The sequence below is a fragment of the Anser anser genome (assembly GCF_964211835.1).
Source record: "Anser anser genome assembly, chromosome: 8".
Classification (NCBI taxonomy): Eukaryota; Metazoa; Chordata; class Aves; order Anseriformes; family Anatidae; genus Anser; species Anser anser.
The window spans coordinates 15,497,319-15,511,550 of record NC_139728.1 but is presented as its reverse complement, the minus strand read 5'-3'; the positions used below and the strand labels follow the sequence as shown (position 1 = coordinate 15,511,550).

Below are 14,232 nucleotides of genomic sequence, written 5' to 3'. Positions count from 1 at the left end.
GACAGTTCTTAACAAGAAGCTCTTTTGTTGTTTTTCAGAAATCTCTGCAGCACTACACTCTCAAGGTGATCTTGAAATACAGCTCTCCTCTACTAGAAACACGGTAAAAAGGTCCAGGAGAAGATTCCAGCCTTCACTGGATGATGTTAAAATAGCTGCTGAGGTGATAGTTCACCCAAGTTTAGCAAAAACTCGCATCAAAAAGAACTTGCATTGCAGACATCCAAAATCTCAGATTCTGCTAAAGATCTCTTCCTAGGCTTCACAGGCTAACAGCTGACTGACAATACAATTAGTCCTACATTAGTCTTACAGGAGGAACAAATCCGAGCAAGGTGTTAACTTACTGTGTTAAATCTTTCCAGGAAACTGTCATCTCCCAGCAAGACATAGGCTTTTAATAAATATTCATAATATGAATCTATTCCTGCTCCAACTCCACTATCTAGAAACAACAGAAAATGAAATGGTGATTTTTGTTTAAGTAACCACATAGGTGTTTTCACATGACTTCATTTTGATTTTAAAGGCTCTTTCAGTAAAAGGAAAAATGGGCTCTAACTAGAATTAAAGCACAGATGGATGCAGATACACAATACTGTTCATCTATACTAAAGGTTTTGCAATATCAATGCACATAATAATATGAACAAACATGCATTTAAGCCAGCTGCACTTTTCTCGTATGAAAATATTCCTACTGACAGCCATATACAAACACAGTCTTATTTATATTTTCACTTTGTATTTATAGTAGAATCTCTCGGAATTTATCCCAAGGCATTCCACTCTCAGTATTAAAGTGAATCAGCGAATGCTTTCTTTACACTGAAAAAAAATAGTTTCTCAACAAAAATACTCTTTTAGAGGAAAGCCAGGCTTCATTTGTTTCTCCAGCTCTCAAGTACGTAATACCACTTGCCTATCCTATTAACGTTTTAAAAATAGTCTACATAAAGGCAGAAGGGGAAAGAAACATTAAGATTTTTTCCTTGCCCCAAACCACCTGTAATCACTGATTCTTGAGTAAGAATATCACACACCTTTGCGAACCCAGTCTCCAGTGTGAATATTAATAGTAACGCCCACTAAATTACTGCTGCGCTGCCTCTTTTCCCAAATGAAGTCAAGTGCTTTCCGTGCATACTCCTGTAAAAACAAAAAAACCTCATTAAAGGAAATTGTAACTCATTGAAGGAAACTATAAAGACTGTTTATTCTTTTGTCTGTTAAAATTAAGATGTTATGAAGTAGTTTCATGTCTAACAAAATTGTAAAACTCTGTATTAGATTACACACACTTAAGTAGAAGAATGTTTAGTCCACACTTCACATAAATAATTATTCTACTGCTGATTATAAAGAGCGGTGCTTGTGTATGCAACTATTTGCCAGTATGTTCTTAGGCAAGTCACAAACAATCTTCTACACATTTACTACTGTGAAATGGTGCCTACAGACAGGACAGTGTAACCTCATTCAAAAATATTTCAAGAAACATAATGGCCTTCTAATCAAAATTGTTATGTCTTTTCAGACACAAATTATACGCATTAGTACACAAATTATACGCATTCTTTACATACATGCGAAGTTTGAAGATAACAACACACCCTACAAAAATGGCTCTAGATCACCAACCCCATACACTGGATTTTGGGGGGGGGGAGTACAACCAAAACACTAAACAGAAGCTCAGCTTTGCTTTCATGAAATCAAATGCCATATTGAAAGATCACAAAAAAATTCTAACCTGAAAGAGCTTGCTTTATTTAGTATCTTAAAATATATATATATACACACACACATATACATATATACACTATATATATACACACATACACACACACAAACATTTTCATTCATCTTTCTGTTGTCCTTATACCCCTGGATAGGTGTTGTACAACTTCAGTGGGGCTACACTAATTGAGGCACTTTTGAAAATATACTCTTCAATGTACAGCAGAATGCCATGCTACTGATAGTTTTATGATTTTCTTTCTTTATAAAAGGGAGTTATAATAGTTTTACTATTTTAATCTTTCCTGCTTTGTGACAAAGAAAATGGAAAAAATGTCATGAAGACCAGGTTTACCCTAAAAATCCAAAGTAGAATTTTCTTACCATATTAAAAGCTTTGGTATTATCTAATAGCAACTGCCATATATTGTTATTGCTTAGTATTCTTCAACTCACTGAATTTCTAAAGAGACTACAAACTAAACTGAGCAAGAGATGCTAAGCAGTAGACAGTAAGTCTCAAAAAAATGGAAAAAAATTAAAATCAGTGAGCACACTATACAGGCACTGGGAGATAGTTTTAAGAGTGTCAGTAGAATATTTATTACTAGCAGAGATACATGGCAAAATAATTACAAGCATGATTTATTTTTCTTCCTTAAGTTGCATATTGAGGTACAAATATCTCTTGGACCTCAAGGAAAAGGACCACTTTTCCTTTTTCTAGTCCTGACCCCTCTACCCAAAAACTATGCAAATGATATGCTTTAGCTAGAGTCTTCAACATATTTGTTTACTTCTGTATTACTGAAATTGCTTTCAAACAAAATCGGTTCCCGTATGTTCAAAAAAAAAAAGGGAACGCTTTTAGAAAAACCGCACAAACAAATCTGAACACATGCAAACTTCTTGTGCAAAACAGTCAGGATATGCATCCATTCAAAATTATTTTTTCAAAATTACAGAAAACTAATGAATACCTAATATGAAAAAAGACGATACAAAACAAACCTCAAATATAGATGTTCCTGTGAATCGGCTTAATGCAGCAAACTCAAGGATCAAGGTACCAGCACAAGCCGTACAGGTGTCAGTTTCTGTTCCTGTTCGTGCTTCTGGATGTCTTACACCAAATTTTAAGTTAACCTAGAGAAAAGTAGAGGTTATTACCTTTATTTTTACTAGCTGTAAGAATTTATACTCCCATGTAGAGAAAATTCATACTCCCATCTGTACAGCAACTAGATCATCTGTGCTTTTTCCAAGACAGAAAGATCACTCCCTCCCCTCCTCGACCAATTCGGTTTTGCTCTGCTTCACCATATACTGTCACCTCAAACACGCATATAAAATTTCCAGAATTACCTAAGGCAAAACTAGGACTGGCCCCAAAACCTGTTGCTTGGTTCACTAGACATTTGAATAAAAAGAATACCACCCCGAAAATAAAATTCTAGCATCTTATTAACCTTCAAACCAGAAACTCAACAACGTCGGAAGTGCTCGTGGAAATTAAGCTTTGTAGACATCTCAATATTCCTGGCTCCAGGGAATATACCAGGCAGATGGACCTGCTTTTGTACCAGGCACAACATAGCTTTCTGCACTCTAGAGAGGGCCACCTCACCAGAAGATGGAGAAACACTGAACATTTTGAATTAGACATTTTCAGTAGAGCCTGAGTCTTTAACTCACAGGAAAGTTTCCAATCAAAGCTACATGCCACAGTATGTAGCAGGAGTATGTGGTGTCAAAGCTACATACTGAATGAATGATATACACAGAATATTTTTCTGTCATTCGGAGAATATGTACCACACTTTGTTTGAATACGACGACAGACTTTATTTTAAATGAATATTTTTAGATTACAGCTTTCCAGTTACATTTGCCCTCTTTAAAAAAAAATTCGGATGTAGACCATGAAGATTAATCAGTTCTGTGCTACGCTGCATGTGCTTGCAAGTTGATCTTTCACTGACTGAGAGATATGTACCAAAACAAAAATTACTCTCAGATACTTGATAGTGCCTGTAGGAGCAAGAGATCAGCAGACAGTGATTAGCCAAGATTTCTGCTGTTATTATTTACCCATGACAATGTGTATAAGAATTGGCAGAGCTGGAAATGCAGGGATTCAGAGCATTAAAAGCTGTATTTTAAAAATAGTAGGTAGCATGTGTTGGAAACAAGCAATTTACAAGTTTCTGATTTTCAGTACGCTTAAATATACACGTGAAGTCAGAAACTGAGATTAAAACGCAACAACAAAAATTTTCTTCATGGAAATACTTCTCAATTGCAGAAACCACAGAACTTACTCTTGGATAAGGGAGACCACTAGTGGTGTTAAAAGCAGGTAGAAGCTTGTAGCCTAGTTCCTTCGCCATGTGCAGAAGTTCACCATTGTACCACTGCATATGTTCACCTTTTTCTTTCAGCATAATTGCCACCGAATGCCCACCTAGGAGACCTCTAAACACAAGAGAAAATATCCACAGCTCGACAGATATCTCAACAGATATATCTATCTCACCAGCAATGCAAAAATTTCTATCATGTAAATAACCATATGTAAATAACTGTGCTATGTTCACATCGCTGTAGTTTTCAGAAATGCTTAGCAGATGCAACTCCAACCAAAATCAAGATGAGGTGTTGGTAATTTGGAAGCAATTCTTATTGCTTAGGACTCAGCCCCACATTACAGACAAATCATGGATTCATAAAGAAAAACAGCTTTTTCTGACCATCAAAATTTGGTAAGAGAAACAAACAGCACTTCTAAAACTGCATATAATAGCTTAAAATTAACCTGCTCTGACGCTGCTATGAGCAGGAAGTTGGACTGGAGACCTCCAGAGGTCCCTTCCAACCTGAAATAATTTACTACTCTTAAGTGTTGAAATATTCTCTCTCTTAAATCAAGTATTGAGCAGTGCAACCTTTAAGACTATTTCCATTAAAAAACACTGCTACCTCAGCACACACAGGCTTTTTTTAATTACAGAAGCTGCATCTGCAGAAGTCAGATGGGGTCGACTTGATTCAGCACCACTGCATCAATTCCTGCCTAGCATTTTAAAACCTTTTTTAGGGCAAGTGTTGAATTATGCTAACTGACAAAGGACCAACTGTTTTAAATGAGGTGAAATAGCACATAAAGGTATGCCTTCAGGACATTTAGCTAAAACGGGGTTTTAAAGAATTTTGAAGACATGAAAGTTACTCACCCAAGGACTCTTATGTTGGTTTCAAAGACAGATACAACTATGTCGTTATCTAAGTTAACATCCTTTATTACTTTTTTTACAGCCTCTTCAAACTCTTTGGTTTTATTTAACACCTGGAATACAAACGTAACCAAACATTTAGGTTCCACCACAGCTAATACAGTCACACTCAGGTGTGGAAGAACAAGAGCAACAGTTTAAAAAAAAATTTCCAATGTCTTAGACTGATATTCTGGTCCTGCAGGGACATACTCTGATACACTGTGAACAGACATTAGTAATATTTTTCTCGTGAGATGTGTGGAAGAGAATCAAAGGTCTACGTAAAGAAAAAGTCACCAACAGTACACCTCAACAAATAGCAAGGGATTTGTTTGTTCCTTCCCCTACTCCCACCCCACAACTTCAGTGCAACAGGCTCAGCGGGCTGGATCTGCACTAGCAGGGTAAGCGGTGGCCGGACTGCTGCGGTGCCTCCGATTTCACAGAAGTCTCCTACCCATGGTGTAAGGAGCCATGTCCTGAGCTCAGTGAATAGCCCCAGCAGCCTTCCTCCTCCCAGCAGTTTTCTTCTTTTGCCTGAAGAACAGTCCCAGCATTTCGTACAGATTTTCTTTCACACTGACTTTCTTTTAATCAATCTTCCAGAACTTATGTACCTTTTCCAATTTGTTACCGTAAGTACCTTTAAATCCCACATGTATTAATCCTGCCCTAAGAAAATAATAAATAAACCCTAACAATCCATCTGGGTGTTCATGTAGAGACTGGGAGTAACAGATTCCACATTTTTAACATTTGTGATTCAAAACCAGTCAAGGGTCATCTCACAGCACATCGTAAAAAGAGAACAGCTGTCAGAGGAAGAACATTATATGATTCACACAACAAAGAAGTGCAGTTAAGATTTTCAAAGCTTTAGTGCTGTTTACCAGGAGATATGAATGGCTGAATTTCTAATTTCCAAAATTTATTTTATCATGACAATATATTCCAAAAAGGGATTGAAAACTAATGGAAAGTAGTTTATTAACAACCGGCATCTCTTAAGAGATTCTGGCAACTTTTCCTGGCAAATACGTTAAGGGCTGAATTTCTTAAATATACATTTAAATATCTGCAAATTCATCCATGAAACAAGCACACGCAATTTAAAAATAAATAATTCAGCAGATACTAAGAGGTGTTCACTTATATGTCAGCATGTTGCCATAGATTATAACTGAAAAAATCTCACATACATTTTTGTTAAATTAGAGCACAAGAAAAGACAAAGCATCAGTGAAATACAGAAGTGTTCCAACATTCTTCTTGCAATGAATTCTGAACACCATCGTCACAGCACTTGGAAGTTCTTAGAAGCAATAGCCACTTCCAACAGATGGCTAAAGATTAAAAAGGTGATGAATGATATACATTTTTTAGATTCCTTTTTTCCTTAAAAAATGTAAGTCTGAACAGCTGAAGATCATTTTTTGTTTTATAAAAGTTTACCAATAAATTAAACCTACCACAAGAGTGTCCAAGGTATCAATTAAGGTCAGTGAAAACCTATAAAATAAAATTTAAAACAGATTCATTATAGACCTGTATGTTTCAAAATTAAATCATATAATCATATTTAATAGTAACTAAGACCATGGAAGAAACTGAATTGTCACCAGCTACTAAAAAACTGTGCATGTTTAACATCAAAATTAATATCCTGCTGATACTAAGTTTCTTCCCTTTTCAGTGACCAGAATGACTGAAACAAAACTATGATTATAAAGATTCCTTTATTTACTGCAAAACTTTCAAAGGTATTGTAAGCAAATTAAGTTTTTATTTCTAGTCTCCAATCAAATCTACTGAGAAGAGACCCAACAGAACATTCAAGTCTCTTTCAAGTCCCCATCCCCCCTTTTTAAATGAAGAATGTTGACTTATTAAATGCAATAACAGAGTTTGTTTATTTACGAAAATCAAAAAGCCAGTCCAAGCTGAATTTCTCCTATCAGAAATTGTTCCAAATTTCTATTTCAGGAAAAGCTGCAATTTATTGCAATCAAATTCAGTGTTACAACTTACTGATGAAAGAATAAAGAAAGTGCTGTTATTTTGCTATGAAACTTCTGCATGGGATGTAACGGAACAGGAAAAGGTACAAAATGGAGCAGCAAGGGCTGAAAGTACATAGCAACTTCTGTACCACAAACAAGGACACAGATTCCCACTTTTCAGCCTGCAGAAGCGTCATTATACAAAGATTTCAAAATTGCACATGGTATGAAAGTGAGAAAAAGCAAGCATCAAGTCACTGAACTTGTTGCCAAAGGTAGCTTCAGGAAAGCCAAATACTTCCACAGATCCAAAAAGTGACTAGACAAAATCTGTGGGATAAATACCTACACATGTCATTAAGAGACAACACCTGGTGCCCAGCTACAGTTGGATGCATACAGTTTGAACAGCAGTATTGCAGTAAGGTTTGTCCCAATCACGTATTCTTCTCTATGACTGTTCTAGTGCATACTAAGATGGATGAGCACTTGGCCTAACCCAATAAAATCGCTCTTATGTTAACTAATTCGTAACATGCGTGGAAAAGAATACGCAGAGTAAGCAGCACTAAAATTGAAAACTTGGGAAACAATCACAACTGTCTATTGAAGAACACATGTAAAGAATTTAAGCACAGTGCCTCAAATTTTGGGCACTGTAGGCAACACATGACTGTGCATGAGGATAATTAGCATTGCAGTTAAGTGGTCATATACTGTCACTTTTTCAGTTTAATTCATAAAGATATAATGACATTTCACGGGTGTCATTCTACAAGAGAAAGAGACTAACTAGTGGCTATGCAGAGCTGAGTAACAAATACGGAACCTTTTCCACAAAAAAAAAAAAGGGGGGGAAAGTTGTGTATTACACAGCTGTAGAGAAGGCTGCTGTACAAGTACACTCCCCAGCCCTACAGCAAAGTACAACTGACCTAGCTGTCTCATCCTGTGATTTATTTTTTTAAACTACATTCTGATTGCAAAGAATGGTGTAGAACATGACTGATGAGCCAGCTGGCAAGAAAAAGTGTTATATATCAAATCTGAAATACAAACACTGCTGATTATTAGGACCATAAAAAACATGCATACAGAAAAATAAGTACCCAAGCTATTCAACGCACCGATGAGGCTGAAAGGTATTTTCACTCAAACAATAGTATGTTACTATATAAATAAAGGTCATTAAAAAATGGATGACCAGATTAAAAATACAATTTCTTGACATTTCTTTCTTATCAGTCATCTCTCTCAATACCTCCAAGGTCAATCTTTTTAATTTTAAACAGATGGCGAGATTATACAGGAATCTCTAGATTAATGAAGTTTTCTACATTACCAAAAATAACATGCTCAATATCATATAATGTATTAGATGAGGTACTTAAGACAAGCACTTCACCTTTGATTAATGCTATTCTGCTCAGGGACACTAAGCAGTGACATCAATAAAATCAGTGTCTGCTATTTTTTTTTAATTATTTGCTCTAGGAACATAAAGTGCACACATACAGACATTTGTAGAAAAAAATACATTCAGAGTCATTCAATTTTGGCTTTGCCCAATTTAAATTGGAGAAAAACTGTACCTTAAATCTACATGTTGTTTGACAAAGGATTAGTAATTTATATTACAAGTTATCTTAAGAGAAAAATTGTGAAAAATTTCTAGGTCTGAAATAACGGTTTATACTCAGGCCAGGGCCTCAGGCTACCATGCATGTGATGATCATTTGACTAATTAAGTTTTCAGAGAGCTTTCTACGTAAAAAAAGCATTTTATATATCACTTATAAGGCCAGCAGAGTGGATAACATTCTACTGCTCTGTGCAGCTGATAACTAAACCTTATAAACCCTATTTAGGGGTCAAGTTCACTAACACCATAGATGGGAGCTCACTTTAGAAGGCTCTGCTACAGAAAATACTTGCAGAATGAATTTTAAAAGTTATCTTTGTATCTTATTCCCCTGTCAATGCTCTCTTCCTGACTAAGATAACGTTTCACATCAGTTAACACCATAGGAGAAAATAAAAAAATGTAATTATTTCTGCCTAACTGGGAAGAAAGGTAAACAATTACAGTTTTCTAATATTTTTTTTCCTCCCCTTCAAAGCAGAACTTTTGAGACAAATTACTGATTTATGTGCACCCACAGAATTGTTTTCAATAATACTAAGCTTCTGGATGTGTCAACTGAAGAGACAAGTTTTACAAGCTGCAAATTGTACGTAGACTCCTAGCTGTTTACATATGACAGTAAGAGTTTCAAATACTGACTTTCCCAAGGCATCATCCACGTCCCCTCGACTTGGTTCCTGACCCCGTACTCGTCCACGACAAGTTAAAGGCATGAGTTCATCAGCTGGATATGCATGCTCCTGTAGGGAAACAAAACAACCGAATTAAGTTATAACTGTTACAGCCATTCCTGGAAATTTTCAGAGCTTGTTAAAAGGAAGCCCAATGCGGCTGTGCTTCAGTAAAACCTGCATGACTAGCCAAAAATGATTAAACCGAACAGTGCAATAGGACCTCTCTACAACCTCCCATAGAAGTCTGGAACAAATAATGGCACATCAAAAAAAAAAAAAACAACCCCAAAAGCCATAGCCCCACCAATTACGAGTAATAATGCAGATGTTATTGAGTGACTGATATTTCATGGAAAAAATCAGGAGAATTAGACCTTAAATCACTTTGGAAACTTTGCTAAGTGAACACCAGTGATTCAGGGTCACAATCAGTACCTGATATGAGAACTCACTTGGAAGGTAAAACAGTAATTTGGTAAATCACTACACAAATCAGAACAAGAGATAACATTCACAAAAAAGCTTACCAAAACTAACCCATTTACAAATTCAGCGAAGTTTAAGAGCGAGGCATTGCTAGATTTTTGGGAAAAGCAATGGTTTCCCTCGTGCTTCTAGAAAAGCACAAGCAAGCTGTATTGTAACCTGATTTCTTGTCTCTAAGGCAGAAATAACAGCAGCGGCACTGTTGCCAAAGTCAGGCCCACTGAATAAAACCCATTTCTACTTTCAGTCAAGTCAGTGCAAGTTTTGTAGGTTTAAACTGCCACCAAAATGGGGTATCAGCTGAAATAAACACAAACGTGTACAACTCATCATTGTGCAATAGATGTTTACTGAAAAATCACAAAAGTGGACAATGACATTCAGAAAGATGAAACTTAAATATATGTAAATCCAAAAACATGCATGGAAATGCTTCTCCATTAGAAGCCCAACACAAGCGAATCGGGACAGAGCTTCTCCCTCTTGATTCCATCAGGAAGCTGGATGGGGTACCGTGCTGTGCTATTTTACTTTCAGCATGGCTAATTAACATGTGGCAGGTTAAAAAAGTTCAATTACTGCAGCTGAAACTGCAAGTAAACACATTGCAAGTCTTTCCAAATATACAGTACAAAAAATAATCTATATTCAAACACGAAATAGGCAAAGAAGGAACATTCTTCTATAAATAAACAGCTCTTACAGCAACTTCTTTTGAAACTGATGGTTTGTTTCCCCATCTACCACCCGGGTATTTCGGTCTTTGCATGACTTTGTTCTCCTCAAGTTCAACTGCAAAAGCCAGAATCTGGATCATTTTAATACAGCTCAGACGTTTCTACATATCTGTGCGAAGTATTCAGATAAACAGATTAAAGAAGTACACGACAAGAGCCATGTCAAAACTAAGATCTCTGGCTTAAATTACGGAGAGAAAAGGTGGCAGAAAAAGAAGAAAACAGACTTTTTATCTTACAGTATCATAACGAACTAGAACAGTTTTGAAAAAATAAAAGCTTGTGTAGTCTCTATCTAGAGCAGGAAAGGCTAATACAACAAGTGGTTTCCCAACTTTTAACTTCTCCCCTTCAGGTAACCTCAAAGGAAACAGAAAGACATATTTAATATAAAATATGGCACATGTTACATACCGTAAACATGCCTCAGAAAAATATTATATGAATGTAGCTTGAGGGATACTCTGGAATTCCTACACATTCTGATAGAAGCACTGATCAGATTTCTCACTATCTGGACTGTAAATTCAGTACAGCATGGTACTTGAACAAAGCAAGAAGATGCACTGCTACTAGTGCTGCAAAGCAAGAAATACCTCCACACCTGAAGTGACTGACATTTTCACATTTTCTTTCTGACAGTCAAGAAGAAAACATCCCAATTATTATAAATATTGTTGAAGGACTGAAAATAACAGCAGCTTTTTATTCAAAGCTCCTGTTCATATCTGAAAAAAACCAACCAACAGGGCAAGGGGGTTTCCCCTTTGCACGCAAGCATAAATTTTCAGTCTTTTAGCTGTTCAATTCTAAAATAAGTATTAATAGAAACAGAAGATCAGAACTTTTCACCTGGCTGTTTCAAAAGCAGCTGCAAAACCACTTTATTTTCTTGCTGTCAGAATCGAGCCTCATACCCTAATCTTTTCTTCAGCATTGAACAAACAAGCCACATCTCTGTTTGTTCAGTGTTCCAGCATACGTGGCAAATAAATATCCTTCTGGCTTCAAAGTTTCCAGGATAGCCAAAGTCATTCTTCTTCTGAACCCAGAATTTTCTTGTGTCAGATGCAGCAAGACACCTACCTGTTTCTAGTTGATCACAACGAACAATAGGAGCACAGATCCTTTCTACAGCCAACTTTTTATCCGATTTTGCCAAATCCTTAACAGTTTTTACTTCTGAATGTCATGAGAAAACCAAGCCAAGTGATTTTAACAGAACCAGGTCTCAAGTAACTAGTTACAAATCAACACCAAAATGCCAGATGTTTAACTGCTGAGGTGTCAAAAGCAGGAGCTCAGAAGTTTAGAAGGAAACTGTACCCGTTTTGAAAATACGCTTGGCATTCATTAATTCTGTACCACTCATGCAGTGTATAAATTTGTAACTCACAAGCTTCCCCCCCCCCCTTTGTTTTAAATGGCAAAATCATGATATAGAAGTTGGGACACGTGGCAAGATATTGTCAAAAAACTGTTGAGTTTCTCCTGCAGGAACTGGTGCAACTTAAAAGAGAGGTTTCTGTAACAGCCACAAAGAACATACAAAAAGATTGTTTCGTAAAACTATGCAAGAATACATATTTTATATTACTCACATTTGCAGCTTCTCCTCAGAGTTATTTAGAGTATATTTGAAAGTAACTATCACTTGAGGAGTCAGTCCACTGAGTAATTCTTTATTCTGCAACACATCTAGCCTAAGCTAACCTACTTCAAAGTTGATTAGATTGCAAAATGGCTTCAACATACCCAGAATGTGAGGACACCTAAACAGGAAAATTACGAGCCATATTAGAAGAAACCACGGTAAGCGTGGCTCGCTGCCGTATGACAGCCACATACCCAGAAGAGGGTACAATGCACAAACAAGACACCTAATCCTCTTTTTGTTCTGCTATGTTCTACAAAACGTACTTGTTTGTAAAAAACAAAACCTACCAAACTGTATCTAGCATGTCTTCCTGCAAGAAAAATACTTTAATTAATTTTACCCACAAAATAAATAGGATCGTTTTGTATTCTCCAGAATCAGATGATAACAGGTTTTCTCAAGCTTCCTGTTTTCACTGTTTTTAAGAGTCTGGAATTACAGACCCAAGAGTTTAATGAAGATGAAAACTGCTCGTAACCTGATGGGAGAGAAACCAGTCTGAGGAAGCATCAGGCAGAGATTGACAGAGTTACAGCTAGCAATTCCTAGCTACCATTCTGAAATCCACTGTAACTCTCCTGACACCGCTCCTCCTGAAAGTAAGATTTGTTCAATTCCTGTTAACGGGTACACAGATGCTCTTATTTATTTTAGCTTTATTTTCCCCCAATACCTTCCTGCTATTTCTCTAGAACATCAAGTACTGTACCCTGCTTTCTCTTCCAGGTCAGCAATAACAATTCCAAGAACAATTCAACAAACAGGTATTTTCCTTACCATATAATTGCTGTACGCATGATCAAACATTTCCAGCACTTGGTTTCTAAAAAAACAAAAACAAAAATTAAAAAGAACAGCATTGGTGGTCTGCATCACAACGCCCTTTACCATGCTATCTTAGAACACCAAGATGTGCTACCGTAATTTCAGGAACAGCTCCTCTACTAGCGTACTCTACTCAAGTAAATGAAACATGGCAAACAGTTTTCCCTGACCTGGCTGCTATTTGGCTTTTCCTTTGCCTAACACAAAATTAAGTATTTGTCATGTGGGGACCCTCTTTCAGCCTCCTGTGCTTCCTCTTCGATAGCTGTAGATGTCACTAATACGTTAAAGCCAGAGACAGGACACGTTCCTTGCTCAGCAAAAACCAGCACATAGAGTTATGTTCGTCTTGTAATCACCCCCACTAAAACCAACTGACACAGCGTTAAATTCCGATCTGTGATTCAGATAAGTGATGAGATACACATCTTCCTTGAATCAGGAGTCTTGGCAAGCACACAGTAAAGAAAATCCTCACAGATACATTTATTGTACGTGTTTGAGAAGCAGTCAAGGTGAGCAGCACTGCCACATAAAACAGTGCTGTCTTCCCAAGAGCGCACCGCTTCCATTTCTACCTAACTGTTTTACTGAGTTGAGTACCTAGCCACGCTTACAACAGAGCATGCTAATTTCTGAGCTAATAGCTATACAACTCACAGTCTCCGATGATAAAACCAAACCCAAGAGACAGGAACAGCACAATTATACTCCAAATAACTGATTTAGTTCAATGACTTGAAACTAAGCAGTAGTTTTCACTCATCTGGTGTACCAAGCCATCAAAAGAAAGGACAGGATGCTTTTTCCTGGTACTTTGGAGGCTTCATCCAGCCCGCAGTGCCCGCACCTGCGGCCGCACTCGAGCACCAGCTCCAGCTGCACCAGGCACACCATGCTGACCTGCGATTTAGCACACATGAAGCTTCTCACAGCCTTTAGTTCTCTACATGCAACTTGCTTTTACAGGACACTTTCTGAAAGGACTTCTGTGACTGACACCACCTTGTCATGGAACAGAGGCACAGCTTACCTGCAATAAGCCACCCAGCTGAGAGCCCCCAGACACAAACGGTGGCAAGACCGCTTGCACACACCGGGGGCAGCAGGTGCACGGAGTTGAATTTATGAACACAAAAAATTTAAACCAAAGGGGGAAGTTTAAACCCATTAAGTGGTGACACGAGGAAAGC

General features: G+C 37.2%; 1 protein-coding gene across 1 annotated transcript in view; it reads right to left on the bottom strand.

Moving 5' to 3' along the window:
* EDEM3 (ER degradation enhancing alpha-mannosidase like protein 3) overlaps positions 1-14,232 on the bottom strand; it is a 33,323-nt gene that overhangs the window by 17,774 nt on the left and 1,317 nt on the right. Inside the window, exons 2-9 of the mRNA XM_083847069.1 lie at positions 12,992-13,037; positions 9,300-9,400; positions 6,485-6,524; positions 4,974-5,086; positions 4,062-4,215; positions 2,752-2,886; positions 1,044-1,149; positions 348-445 (exon numbers count right to left, since the gene is read on the bottom strand). Coding sequence (XP_083703195.1) covers positions 348-445; positions 1,044-1,149; positions 2,752-2,886; positions 4,062-4,215; positions 4,974-5,086; positions 6,485-6,524; positions 9,300-9,400; positions 12,992-13,037 — 793 coding nt within the window. The remainder of the gene's footprint in view (positions 1-347; positions 446-1,043; positions 1,150-2,751; positions 2,887-4,061; positions 4,216-4,973; positions 5,087-6,484; positions 6,525-9,299; positions 9,401-12,991; positions 13,038-14,232) is intronic.